We start from the raw sequence: 15,450 nt of genomic DNA, 5'->3' as shown, positions 1-15,450 counted from the left end.
TAAAGTGCTTGATCTACATCTCTACTCTTGTATATGACTATAGATGTGGCGTAATGCAATGCATGAATTTATTCTATTTTAATACTGAATAATTTAGTGTTCTAGGGATATTGAAATCCCCTCTGATACTATGTAAAAAATGAATTCCAAAGGTTTTCGCTGGTAGCTCTATCAACGGAGTTATTATCTCTGCGCAAAGCGCATAAAAATGCCATGTTTTCGAATCTTCATGCATTTAGCCACGGATATGTGTTTGCTGTGTACATGTATCGTAGGTAGAATTTAATAGGCCAATTAAAACACTTTCTTATTGGTTGACATTTACGTCTGTCCAAAATGGAGAGAGGCTTGACCTCTATATCTGGACGGGATTGGCCAATATCTAATTGATGGGACTGGCCACCGACGTAGCATCCTGACTGGTCCAGTCAGATCCTCTCAGACAAGCGGGAGGCTCGTCTTGTTTGTCTGGCTCTGATTGGAGGACTTTGTGTCTGTCGTAGTCTTCCGGCCATATTATCTCTGAAAATTCTCGGCGCGCTGTCACTAGCCCCAGTACCCCTGAGGACGCTGCCTCGTGTAGCGAAACATGTCAGGGGGGCTTTGAACTTACTTTTAAAATAATGTGCTTTTCTGCTGGTCTTCAACAATACACTGTCAAATAGGTCTGGCGTTCTGCAGTCGCCGGCCATCTCTGACTCTGTGCACCATTTTCCAACAGGCATAAACCTCCGGCAGAGGGCATGTTTGCATTTTTAACATATATGTGATTTGTTAGTTTGCTGCAATAGCATAATAAAGTTATTTATTTTAGAAATAGAGATAGTTGGGAAATAGGGATTTTTGCCAGTGGCACTTGTGAATATATACTGCTTCAGAATTGGGTTCAACTATACCTGTATCCTGAGGACAAAGATACAGTTGACAGCGGGACATACCCCTGGCCGCCTGGGACAGCGGGACACCGCCCGGAATCCGGGAATGTCCCGCTGAATCCGGGACGGTTGGGAGGTATGCTTCTGTAGCTGCTGATGTATTTAGCTCACAGAACATTACCTAGAATGAATACAATTGTATCCACTTCTCAGCTGAGAGCAGGACTACGTAGGTCTGTAGAGGTTTACAGCCTGGAATTGTAACACAACGTATATTAGAAAGTTGTACAACTTTTCATTCATATAAAGATTTAGCTTTATTACTCTTAAACCGGAAAACCACTTTTTGCTTTATTTACATAAAACTGGAAAATCCCTTTAATGGAGAGATCAACCCCATGCGGTATTTACACACTTATATGAATTTTATGTGGGACCTCCATAAATGTCCACGAAGTCTGTATCAAATAAAGTTCTATTAGCACTCCAAACTTACATGTGATTTATCTTACCTGTATAAATCTCTGCCCCCAATGCTAACCAGGTTGGAAAACACTCTAAGGTCTGTCATGTTTTTTGGCCAGGACTGTATATTTAGATAACCTGAGAAGATTAAAGAAGATTACTACAATATATTTCAATATTACAATATTAATTCAAGTATTAAGCTTGCAACAATGCACATATCATAAAAGCAGAAAGCACAATAACTGAGGACTCTCATTAAGGCGAAGTTCACACTACCGTTGTCTCCCGTTTAGGTCTCTTCCGTCAGAGAAAGAGATGACCGAAAATCCAAACGGAAAGCATCGCTTCTGTTTGAATTACCACAGAAGCAAAAGTACAAAAGCAAAAGTAAGTTTTGCTTCTGTGAAAAAGAACAGAAACCTGGCGAATGGAGGCAAACGGTATCCAACTGAAACAAAAGAATTACCATTGAAATCAATGGTAATTCAAACGGAAGCGACGCTTTCAGGGAGACAACGGTAATGTGAACTTAGCCTAACAAATTAAAGTAAAATTATTCCAATAATATTAGACTCCAAAAACAGAGCATCATACCTGTGATTTCTCGGACAGTATGGAAGATATTCAGCTTCTCTGGATTCAGCCGAGCTATATTGTGGTAGGCATCACTGGAGAATTATAAAAATGCACAAGGTTATAAAACTCATTCTTCACATAGGAACTTTAATAAGCTGCAATTTGTAGTGGTAGACACAAGAGGGTGCAAACAAGATCCAGTCCTTTGTACTGTACTGAACACAAAGCATTTTATACCTATTGTTCCATGTCAATACAAGACTATAAGCATCCTGGAAGCTGCCGCTGCTAATCTGCAGAATATCAGGAGTGGATAATGAAAAAACACGGTTTAAAACTAATTTTAAAAGTATATTTTTCAGAAATGACGCTGCTAGCAGAATACTTAAAATACATATGTGGATAAAGCAGAGCTGACATTGTCATTTAAGACTAATACTTCATGCACACGACCGTTGTGCCACTTGGGTTGTTTTTGACGGCATCTGAGTGGCACCCGATAGTCTTCACGGACTCATTCACTTTAGCGGGTGAATCGGGTCCGTGAAAAATGATCAGAGTCTCCGATCCGAGGAAAGATAGGACATGTTCTATCTTTTCTTGGATCACTGACAGGACTCGGCCGGCGCACACGTTCGTGTGCATGAGGCGTAACATTGCAGCATTTGTGCATTGTCATAACAGACACTTTACCTGCAGTCCGATGGAAAATCACATATAACACAACATAACTAAATTGAGCTATGAAGCAGAAATTCATATAAGGCCTCACATTCTCAGCCGTATTACAGTTTCGTACAAGCTTTGAATTGTTATATCACCCATAGAAGTCTACTGGACCATACTCCCAGGGGTGAACCTAGCCTGTCTGCCGCCTGAGGCGAACTATAAGAAGGCGCCCCCCCCCCCCAAATCTATCGGAGTTTTCTCATTCCTAGCTTTACACATCAAACACGCAATATATAAATTTTTTAAATAGGAAAACATTTGATGTTTATTTGTTAGGCCATGTTTACACGGAGTATTTTGAGGAGTTTTTGGGCGCGGAATCCGCTCCGCAAAACTCGTCAAAAACCAGCCGAAAATGCCTCCCGAGAAAGAAGGAACATGCCCTATCTTCGCGCGTTTACGCCTCTGACCTCCTATTGACATCAATGGGAGGCAGAGAAAGGGTATTTCGCTGAGTTTTTTGCCTGTAGCACTCAATGGCCGCGAGCGAAAAACGCGGTGAAAATGACGTGCAGGAAGGACAAAATCTGCCTCAAAATCCCAAACAGAATTTTGAGGCAGAATTTTCCTCCTGCAAAAAACTCAGTGTGAACATAGCCTTAAAGTGCTGTTTGAAGTATGGAAAATATTTAAAGAATTATTCTTACTGCCAATCAGTGCAGTGCAAATAGTACAGTCTGCCCTGCCCCATATCTCTCCGCGGCAGCCAGTCTCATTTGCGGCGTCACTCTCTGCAATTACATTCAGGCCAGTCCAGGACGGATCGCACTTAGCGCTGTTTTGAAGCGGCACGTCCTGGGCTGGTTTCTTTGCTCTACCTGCTGTATTGTAGTGGTCTGCCTGTGCTGGCTCGATGACAGTGGTGGATTAATATGATCTGAGGCCCTGGGCTGTACACAAGTTATGGGCCCACATCCCACACGTAAGTATCACCTACATGTCAAAGTCATCACATGCCACTCTGCAGACTGTCTCTTAGCCTGATCATCTGCTGCCACACTCACACTTCCCCACAGCCCCCACCACAGTAATTTACATAGATTGTAAGACCAACATTAGAAATAATACCCCATACTGTTACTGAATAATACCCCCATACTGTTACTGAATAATACCTCAATACTGTTACTGAATAATACCCCCATACTGTACTGAATAATACCTCCATACTGTTACTGAATAATACCTCCATACTGTTACTGAATAATACCCCCATATTGTTACTGAATAATACCTCCATACTGTTACTGAATAATACCTCCATACTGTTACTGAATAATACCCCCATACTGTACTGAATAATACCTCCATACTGTTACTGAATAATACCCCCATACTGTACTGAATAATACCTCCATACTGATACTGAATAATACCTCCATACTGTTACTGAATAATACCTCCATACTGTTACTGAATAATACCTCCATACTGTTAATGAATAATACCCCCATACTGTTACTGAATAATACCTCAATACTGTTACTGAATAATACCCCCATACTGTACTGAATAATACCTCCATACTGTTACTGAATAATACCCCCATACTGTTACTGAATAATACCTCCATGCTGTTACTGATTAATACTCCCATACTGTTACTGAATAATACCTCCATACTGTTACTGAATAATACCCCCATACTGTTACTGAATAATACCCCCATATTGTTACTGAATAATACCCCCATACTGTTACTGAATAATACCTCCATACTGTTACTGAATAATACCTCCATACTGTTATTGAATAATACTCCCATACTGTTACTGAATAATACCCCCATACTGTTACTGAATAATACCCCCATACTGTTACTGAATAATACCACCATACTGTTACTGAATAATACCCCCATACTGTTACTGAATAATACCCCATACTGTTACTGAATAATACCGCCATACTGTTACTGAATAATACCGTCATACTGTTACTGAATAATACCCCCATACTGTTACTGAATAATACCTCCATACTGTTACTGAATAATACCTCCATGCTGTTACTGAATAATACTCCCATACTGTTACTGAATAATACCTCCATACTGTTACTGAATAATACCCCCATACTGTTACTGAATAATACCCCCATATTGTTACTGAATAATACCCCCATACTGTTACTGAATAATACCTCCATACTGTTACTGAATAATACCTCCATACTGTTATTGAATAATACTCCCATACTGTTACTGAATAATACCCCCATACTGTTACTGAATAATACCCCCATACTGTTACTGAATAATACCTCCATACTGTTACTGAATAATACCCCCATACTGTTACTGAATAATACCCCATACTGTTACTGAATAATACCGCCATACTGTTACTGAATAATACCGTCATACTGTTACTGAATAATACCCCCATACTGTTACTGAATAATACCCCCATACTGTTACTGAATAATACCTCCATACTGTTACTGAATAATACCCGCATACGGTTACTGAATAATACCTCCATACTGTTACTGAATAATACCCCCATACTGTTACTGAATAATACCGCCATAGAGTTACTGAATAATACCCCCATACTGTTACTGAATAATACATTTATGCTGTTACTGAATAATACCTCCATACTGTTACTGAATAATACCCCATACTGTTACTGAATAATACCTCCATACTGTTACTGAATAATACCTCCATACTGTTACTGAATAATACCTCCATACGGTTACTGAATAAAACTACCAAACCATGATCACATATTACTACAACATAGTGTCAGAAAAAACCCACCATACTGTTAGTGAATAAATCACACTATATATAGACAAATATTACCACCATATAGTGACCTTATAGAGGTAGATGCCAGTTATACACAAGATACCTGCAGACCATATAAGTGATTACAGTATAGTTATATCGAGTGACTATTGTGGCAAATTTAAGTTTTTAAAATTTTTATACTGCTTTTTTTTGGGAGGTTCCGCTGGAGCATTTGCACTACGTCGTAGATTCATTGGACTACTCCGATGATCTACTTTAAAAAAAAAAAAAATTGTGAAAGAGGGTTGCATGGGGGAGCTTAGATTTCAATAAAAGTTTTTCTTATGTCTGTTTTTTTTAATACTTTATTATGGCCTTAGTAATGGCTGCTGTCTGATTGAGAGCGTCCATTACTAAGAAGGGGCTTAGTGCTAGCCAGTAAAAAGGCTATCACTAACCCCTATTATTACCCCGGTTCTCACTGCCGCGAGGGGAGTACGATCCAGTACCCGACCATCTGAAGCGACGGTAAGGCAGCAGGGCGGCCACAGGCTGGTTTTACCAGGCTGGGAAGGGATAAAAAACATGGCCCTTCCCACGCTGATGATGCTAGGCTGCAGCTGCTTTATTGTATCTGGCTGGTTGTGAAAAATAGTGGGAACCCCACGTCTTTAAAAAAAAAAAATAATAGAAAAAAAATTACGTGAGATCCCCTCCATTTTTCATAACCAGCCAGATACACTGAAGCAGCAGCAGCCTAGCATTACCAGGGTGGGAAGGGCCATGGTTTTTGGCCATTCCCAGCCTGATATTACCAGCCTGCGGCCACCCCTCTACCCGCCCTTCTCTTCAGACGGTCGGGTGCTGGATCGTACCCAGCTCTTCCCGGTACTCCTGGTGGCGGTGGGTACCGGGGTAATAATAGGGGTTAGTGCTAGCCTTATTACTGGCTAACACTAAGCCCCTTCTTAGTAATGGACGCTCTCAATCAGACAGCTGCCATTACTAAGGCGGTAATGAAGTATTAAAAAACAGAGACAAAGAAATTTATTTTATTGAAATGACAACACTTCCACACAATCCACTTTAACCATTTTATAAAAAAAAAAGAAATAAAGCTTAAATCAGCGAAGTAGTCCAACGAATCTACGACGTAGTCCAAATGGTACAGCGGAACCTGCAAAACAAAAATTAGCAGTATGAAAAATAAAAATAAAGTTGACTGCCCCCACAGACGTACAAACATATGAATAAATAGCTACCTTCGGAAACATCTTAAAATAATTAGAAAAATTAAGCCCATAAAATAAAACATATCAAATAAATAAAAAATAATTATAACACCTTTCTTTTAAAGAGAACCTTTCACCACCCCATACATGGGCAGCTGAGTTCAGCATGTAATGGGGAGGGCTGCACAAACTATGGGGCACTTTAGATTTTTTTCTTAGCCTCCTTCGTTATTTAGATTTCAGTGCTGTAATATTTGGTGCCCGATATTTAAATAACCCCATGAACTGTCAATGGGGAGGTAATTGGCAAGGGGGCGTGTAATATCGCTGTGACACTGTCCAATCAGCTACGGTCAGCGTTACAGCAAGAGCTGGAGAGAGAGCGCATTCACGCGCAGCTCCGCCACCACTAGGGAACACAAGAGGAGAAGAGTAGTGTGAATTCTTCTTCTTCTGTTCCATGGCATCGGAGCTGTGCGCGCACGCTCTCACTCTTTAGCTCTCGGCAGACAAGGACGACAAGACTGATCTCTCACCTGAGATCACAGTCTTGTACTTGCCTGCCGAAAGCTGAATAGTGAGAGCGTGTGTGCGCATATGATCTCCTATCTCCAGCTCATGCTGTTGACACTGTCCGTAGCGGATTGGGCAGTGTCACAGCGATGTTACTCGTCCCCTTGCCAATTACCGCCCCATTGGCAGTTCATGGGGTTATTTAAATATCGGGCGCCAAATATTACAGCACCGATATCTAAGTAAGGAAAGAGGGTAGGAAAAAAATATATAAAGTGCCCCAGAGTTTGTGCAGCCCTGACCATTACATGCTGCACTCAAATGCAAATCTGTGGGCAGGGGAAAGGTTCTCTTTAAAGTGCAACAACTTTTTTAAGAACTTTTGACATGTCAGAAGTTTTGATCAGTGGGGTCCGAACACTGAGACCCCCCACTAGTCGCTAAAACGAAGCAGCAGAAGTGCTCGGGTGAGCGGTGTAGGAGTCTAGGAGTCCGTACACCGCTCACTTGGCTGAAAGTCGATCATAAATTAAGCGGCACAGCGCTCACCCGAGCACTTCTGCTGCTTCGTTTTAGCGATCGGTGGGGGCCTCAGTGCTCAGTCCTCGACCGATGAAAACTTCTGACATGTCAGTATGATATATAAAGATATCTATTAATGCGATTGGTGCAAGTTTTAATTACTTCTTATAGAAAATGATTTGCACTTTTTGAGATACAGCTGCTTTGTATCCTGTATACAGAGCAGCTGTATATAGCGCTGAGACCTGAATCCATTAGGTCGCCCATTACCGATCACATCTAATGAACTTAGATGTGATCGGTAACAGCTCGATCCTGCAGGACTCGCTGACACTCGCTGACACTGAAGCAGTCAGTCCCGCTGACCTGACGGATACAGGATACAGCGCTATATACATTATATAATATATTTATTTTAATTAGGCAGGTTTATGGGGAAGGATTAGGGCCTGTTCACATCAGCGTTGGCTTTCCGTTCCGGGGTTCCGTGGGAGGTTTCCGTCGGGTGAACCCCGCAACGGAAAGTCAAACTGAAACCACAGCTTCCGTTTCAGTCACCATTGAAATCAATGGTGACGGAAACATTGCTAATGGTTTCCGTTCGTCACCATTCCGGCAGGTTTCCGTTTTTGTGACGGAATCAATAGCGCAGTTGACTGCGCTAATGGTGACGGAAACGGAAGCTGTGGTTTCAGTTTGACTTTCCGTTGCGGGGTTACCTCCGACGGAACCCCAGAACGGAAAGCCAACGCTGATGTGAACAGGCCCTAAGGCTTCTTTCATACTAGCGTTAATATACGTTTACCGCTCTTCTGTCAGAGGAAGAGAGGATCGATACGTTAAACGGAAAGCAACGGTTCCATTAGAATTACCATTGCTTTCAATGGTAATTCTTTTGTATCAGTTGCTTTCCGTTTGTCTCCGTTCGCTAAGTTTCCGTTTTTTTTTAAAGGAAACAAAAGTGCAGTCTGCAGAACTTTTATTTCCGTTCAAAAGAACGGAAACCTAGCGAACGGAGACAAACGGAAAGCAACTGATACAAAAGAATTACCATTGAAAGCAATGGTAATTCTAATGGAGCCGTTGCTTTCCGTTTAACGTATCGATCCTCTCTTCCACTGACGGAAGAGAGGTAAACGTATATTAATGCTAGTGTGAACAAAGCCGAATACAAGTAAGATATTAATATTTGGAAAAAAAAAAAACCCAGCTGGGATTTGAACCAGCTGCCCACTACACTATAGAAGCTGTCAGTTAATGCCTGTAAAACTGTAGTAGTTGAGGATTTATCAGTCTATCCTGTCTATCTGCTGCGTGTGGGTGGTGACTGGTCAGAGACTCACGGTCCGACTGGCTGTCGCAGCTGCCGCATGCAGTGTGCACTGGGAGTGACTGTGAGACTCACCAGTCACAGCCCCGCTTGTAGCTTTCCCACTCTAATTAAGCACAGGAAAGCTACAAAGCCCCTATACTGCGCTCAGCTTCCTGCCCCTTCCAGGAGTATACTGCAAGGGGGGGGGTCTGGGCGTTTTACTGACCGCAGAGGGCTCTATAGAGGGGAATTATCCCCCCACCATAGAGCCCTGACTAGTTACTATACTGAAAGGTTAGGGGGGTCTGAGCATCAGACTGACTGCTCTAAAGGGGGGGGCAGAATCCTCTGCAGTAAGTCAGACAGTCAGACGCTCAGACCCTCCCCCACCCACACCCACACTAATCCTTACATTATAGTGATGTGAGGGCTCTATGGGGTGGATTATTCCAGCCCCATAGAGCCCTTTGCTGTCTGTAAAATGCACAGACCCCCCCTTGCAGTATACTCACGTCACGGGTTCCGGTCCCAGCAAGGTAGGAACTTACCTCGTGCTTCTCGTCGCTCGACCGCTCCTCCTGCAGACTTGCTCCTCTCTGGCTGCATGTGATGTGTACAGCGTCAGAGAGGAGGAGGACTGTTTCAGACGTTCGGCACGTCTGCTATGTGCGTCTGCATGGCCCCACCCCCAGGTCCAGTCCGTCCCGGGCTGAAAATGCCGCCCCCCAAGTTTGGGTAGGTCGTGCCCCCCGAGGCTGTCGGCTCACCTGGCCTCATGGCAGGTGCGGCACTGCTGATACTCCACAACCAGACACCATATCTGCAGAATCTATAAGATAATATAAAGCCTAAGAAAATATGTCACAGCTTTTGAAAGTTGGAATAAGATGTGACATATTTTCTAAGAGGCAAACGCCTCCTAATAAATGCGTCACATCTTTCGGCCAAATATGTGCCAGAATTGTGACGCAACGACTTTGGCCATGCTCCATCCATTCCCCCCTTCCTATTGGGCATACTGTAAAATAAAAAATAATGATACTCTCCTTACAGCTCCTCTTCTCCCCTCTGTGTCCTGTCAGGTTTCCTGAGCACGCAGCGGGTCATATAAGGTCATGGTGCTGAGCAGCGTTAGGGCCTTATTTGCGACACAGCACTCAGCTTCATCAGTGCTTCATCACATACAACGTCCTGATGCTGCCTGGAATCAGAACCTTGTATAAGGGAGCCTGAGGGGACACAGACGGGAGAAGTGGAGCTATGAGGTGAGAATGAATTTTTTTACTTTTTATTACTTAATTGTCCAATGGAGATGTATGAGGATACTCTGATGAGGGGGGCAAAGATACGAGGCCTGGCACAGGACTCTGCTACATCCCACAGAGTAATGAATACGACCGTATTTTTGTCCTCCCGTAAATACTGGCGTAAATACGGGTCCTTGGTCACACGTATTCGACCCGTATTGCACCAGTATTTACGGACCCGTGCCAATAAATACGGGTCTGGTGTCACCAGTATTCCACCCGTATTTACGGGCACGTGTTCGCTGCAAAATTGCACTGCACTAATCGGCAGCCCTTCTCTCTATCAGTGCAGGATAGAGAGAAGGGGCAGCCCTTTCCGCAGTAAAAGACATACATACTTACCCGGTCGTTGTCTTGGTGACGCGTCCCTCTTTCGACATCCAGCCCGACCTCCCTGGATGACGCGGCAGTCCGTGAGACCGCTGCAGCCTGTGATTGGCTGCAGCGGTCACATGGGCTGAAACGTCATCCCAGGAGGCCGTACTGGAGGAAGAAGCAGGGAGTTCTGGGTAAGTATGAACTTCTTTTTTTTTTGCAGGTTGATCTATATTGTATTCACTGTCCCAGGTGCTGAAAGAGTTACTGCCGATCGTTTAACTATTTCAGCACCCTGGACAGTGACTATTCACTGACGTCGCCTAGCAATGCTCCCGTAATTACGGGTGCACACACATAGTCACCCGTAATTACGGGAGCCCCATAGACTTCTATGGGCCTGCCCGTGCTGTAATTACGGCCTGAAATAGGACATGTTCTATATTTTTCAAAGGCACGGGCACCTTCCCGTAAGCATATGGGGAGGTACCCGTGACCAATAGAAGTCCATGGGCCCGTAAAAACGTGCCGTAATTACGGTCCGTAATTACGGGCGTTTTTACGTTCGTGTGCTTGGGGCCTTAGGGTGCGTTCACATATGTAAGTTGCATCAGCATCAGTTTTTTTGTCTCTCAAGTGATAACAACTGATGCAAAAACTGATGCAAAAATTGGCATATATGGACAGAGAAATCAAGGTCTTGCCCGAGCACAGCGCTTAAAGTTTACGCCAGGTAGGAGCTGGCGTAGATGTCTCCATTAAAGGGAACCTGTCACCAGCATTTCACCTATTATGCCAGATATACCTGGTGGAAGTGGGTGAAAATTCATTTTTATGTAGCATATAATTATCTTCTAAGTAGGCTCTCTACCTTTAGTGTATAGTTTTTTTAGTGTTCCCGCACCGCATGCAAATGAGCATAAAGGAGTCATATCTTCATTCCTCAAGCCTTTCCGAGTTAACACCGCCTCCTTACTTTTGATTGACAGCATTCAGGGTGGGACAGTTTTCGACACTGGGCGGGCATAAGAAGAGGAACGAATGAGAGTGTCGCATTATTACCATAAAAGGCGCAAAATGTTTGCAGACCGTTATTTACATTCAGAGGAGGAGTTTAGGAGAGGGGATAACGCCAATGAGGTTTTGACAGCAGCGGCCAGTGAGGGGTGAGCAAAGTTCAATAGGTGAAATGCTGGTGACCGGTTCCCTTTAAGTTATGCCAGCTTTTTGGCATAAATTATAATAAATTTGTCATGCCCCTGCGGCCCTGACTTCTTTTTCGGAAATTACGCCCCTTTCCGCAAACGTGGTAATGGCGGCGTAAAAAGGCAAAAGTTGCAATTTGCACTTTAGGGGACTTTTTACGACTATTCCACGCCTGAAATTGCTGAGAAAGGTTGATAAATTCCCTTCATTGAATTCTTTGAAGGAAACATTTTTTCATATAGACTGCAAGTAAAAAAATCTTTCTGTGAAAACACATGGAGGTATGAAACATCTATAGGATAATATACGTGTTGAATTATAGGTGCGTTCCATACGGAACTGTACAAATCCATAACAGGGTTGTGTGCAGGAGGCCTAATATATACCTATATTTATAGTACAGTTTGGGCAGTCGCACAGTTAAATATCTTACAAATCTCCTATTATAAATAGTAACCTATGTATCTATATTATCCTACAAAAAACATTACATTTGTCTTCTCTTGTTAAATTATGCTATTTTTGGAAGAAAGCAGCCATGTTTTTCTAATTTTGGAGAACCCATTCGATAAATTGCTGAATAAAAAAGTAGTCCATTTGACATAAGAACATGACTCAAGGACTGCCGGTGAAAAAAAATATCTAGGTGGAATTCTCTTTTATAATCTTTGTACCGTACATGCCTATTGTCAATATAATTGATAACTTGTGAGTGTAAGTCATAGATTTCATGGAGCTGATGGAGGTCACTGGGACAGTTCATACCATCCTGTCTGGTTACAGGTTACGATGTCTATAATGTCATTCAGTGCTGTTTTATGATTTTCAGTCTAGCACCTATTAGCTTCTCCGATCTCTCCCGGCCTTGGTGAACTATTGCCCTGCAAGAATGCTTGTTCGGTTTTAACAGTTCTAAAGCAACGGCAAAGATTTAGAAATCAGTTATTATTTGAGAGTCACACAGTGACAGTGACACGTCAGGACCTCTCTACCTTAGTATTCCTCAGTCATGGTTTCCTAACAAGACCTCATCACCTTGGTGTCCTTATTCCTTAATCTAAGAAGGAAGACTGTTACAAGTGAATATATATTTTATCTCAAGGTTATTTACAAGTGCAGGCGATTTCTCACACACACACTCATTAACATGATTCATTTCAGGAACCAAACCTTTTTTTTCTATTTGTTAAAAATCTCTCAGCAATTCCTGCAAAATGAAATTCTATCTCAAGCGCGGACCCAGCTGGCAAGGAGCTTACAAATCCCTAAAGTTTGACTTTTTATTTCTCTGCTAGAAGTAAACTGCATAATCTTTTGGTGTAAATGCCAGCAGGAAAGACACTTTTCTTCACCATTATTATGTCTGCATTTCAAGAATCTGCAATGATTCGTTGTCACCAGGTTTATATTTTTGCATTATATATTGCTAAAGGGGAGCACTCCTAGGGCCTGTTCACATCTGCGTTGGAGGCTCCGTTAGAGGTCTCCGTCAAAGATCTGGCCGAAAATACCAGAAACAGTAGTGAAGCATGCTGCACAAAGCCAGAGACACCCTGAAGGAAACCCGACGGAACCCATTAAAGTCAATGGCTTCCGTCGGGCGCTGATGGTGTCCGTCATACAACGGAACCAGCGCTTCTGGTATTTTCATTGTTCTGCTCCTCTGATGGAGCAGGACAACGGAAACACAGACGCATGTGTGAATCTAGCCTAAAGAAATGCAAAATAAACTCACAAATGTCCTTATCCCTTTGGAAACAACTTTCTCTTGCAGCAGTGAGTGACTAAGGCTGGGTTCACACGACCTATTTTCAGACGTAAACGAGGCGTTTTAAGCCTCGATTTATGTCTGAAAATACGGCTTCAATACGCCGGCAAACATCTGCCCATTCGTTTGAATGGGTTTGCCGATGTACTGTGCCGACGACCTATCATTTACGCGTCACTGTCAAACGACGACGCGTAAAAAAGACGGCTCGTCAAAAGAAGTGCAGGACACTTCTTGAGACTTAATTTTAGCCGGCTTTCATTGATTCCAATGAAGAACAGCTCCAAATTACGGCCGTAATTGACGCCTCGCAAAACGCGAGTACATGCAATTACGGCTGAAATTACGGAGCTGTTTTCTCCTGTAAACAGCTCCGTAATTTCAGACGTAAATGCAGTGATCGTGTGCACATACCCTAAGTCATAAAGCATCTAGATTCATGTCATAATGTAGATTGTAAATGGAATCTGGAATAAAACTTTTGCATACCGGACTGAATGTAGTAATATAAATTCATTACTTTTTTTCCCAGTTTATATGAATGGTTGTAAAAAATTATATTTGAAATTCAAGTAAAATCATAATTTCGCATTACAGAACATCAAAAAATTTAAGTTTGGTCAAAAACTTAAAATGGCACTTTGACTGTTGTTTTACCTAATTCACAACCCTACAAAACGTATGCATGACTAAAGAAAAGTTCGCCATTTGAGAGTTCAATGGGCATAAAGTCTTGTATCTCATGGTATCTTTTTATTTTTTACTCATACCATACAACCCTCAGCTTATGTGTCATTCTCCACAGGTCTTTTTCAATATACCTGACAAGGGTCAAAACTATCTGTTTGAATGGGGCTCTCGCATGAACAAAGTTTGGGGACCTCTGTTCTATGGCAATGAGCTACCAGCCAATCTTCCTGCACATTTTGTAAATGGTGGATGCAGAATAGGCAAGACAGGTGAATTTGGGGGGATTAGAAGACCTTTGGTGAGTATTTCTCTGCAGCAAATGTAGAACTTTTGATAACTGATAATTTAGGCAAATGGTGGGAATAACAACAATATTAATATTTACAGTATTTGTATATTGGTGCGTGGTATACCCTAAACTGCATTTAAAGGAACATTTGGGGCAAAATACACTGTTTCTGTCTAGTAAAGGGGTGGAGCATGACACAGGCATTCTCTGTTATGTTCTTATGTCCTGCACTGCCCCCTCAGGTCTTTTACTAGGAATAACAACGTATAGGTTTTGACTGGAGTGTTATTTTAATAGAACTTGAGGGTACTAATGCATTCTGACAGAAATGACTAATAATTTGTTCAAATGGAAAATGGATATCAACATTATTACTAATATTCATTCAGGCCACATTATAAAGCCTAATATTGACATTTAATTAAAATGTCATATAGGATAACGTTTATGGGTGTAAGTTTACTCATGACTCAATTCTCTTTGTAACTAAAAATGTAGAAGCATGAAGATGATGCTAATTTATGAAACTTACAAGCTTTTCTTTGGTAATCTGGAATACATATAATGGGTCAAAAAACCCGATAAGCCACTCAAAATGTATGCCATTATTATTACTATAGTTATAGCCTTTAATATGGATCGCTTTGCTTTGCGTATTCTTTCACATTAAAAAGAAAATCTAATCAAGTTTGATGTATTGGCAGTTTTCTAACACACTGGATGCTTCTTGGCTTTTCACTTCAATATAAATTGATAAAGAAAGGAAGCATGTACGTTTTTGGACATAAAAAGGCATCACTCAGTTCCCGTTCTGCTTTGGCGCTCTCAGGACTCAGGAGAAAATGGACTTTTAATGACATTGCTGCTTTCAAGGTCATAATGTAAATTGCAATGAATATTCTTCAGTT

The 15,450-nt window shown here is 42.0% G+C and overlaps 1 protein-coding gene across 2 annotated transcripts in view; it reads right to left on the bottom strand.

The window, feature by feature from the left end:
- ERBB4 (erb-b2 receptor tyrosine kinase 4) overlaps positions 1–15,450 on the bottom strand; it is a 765,761-nt gene that overhangs the window by 205,002 nt on the left and 545,309 nt on the right. For both annotated transcript variants that reach the window (XM_075829649.1, XM_075829650.1), the window contains exons 10-11: positions 1,938–2,011; positions 1,388–1,478 (exon numbers count right to left, since the gene is read on the bottom strand). In XM_075829649.1, coding sequence (XP_075685764.1) covers positions 1,388–1,478; positions 1,938–2,011 — 165 coding nt within the window. The remainder of the gene's footprint in view (positions 1–1,387; positions 1,479–1,937; positions 2,012–15,450) is intronic.

The sequence above is a fragment of the Rhinoderma darwinii genome, chromosome 6, assembly GCF_050947455.1.
Source record: "Rhinoderma darwinii isolate aRhiDar2 chromosome 6, aRhiDar2.hap1, whole genome shotgun sequence".
Classification (NCBI taxonomy): Eukaryota; Metazoa; Chordata; class Amphibia; order Anura; family Rhinodermatidae; genus Rhinoderma; species Rhinoderma darwinii.
This window is presented reverse-complemented; position numbering and strand designations above follow the sequence as displayed.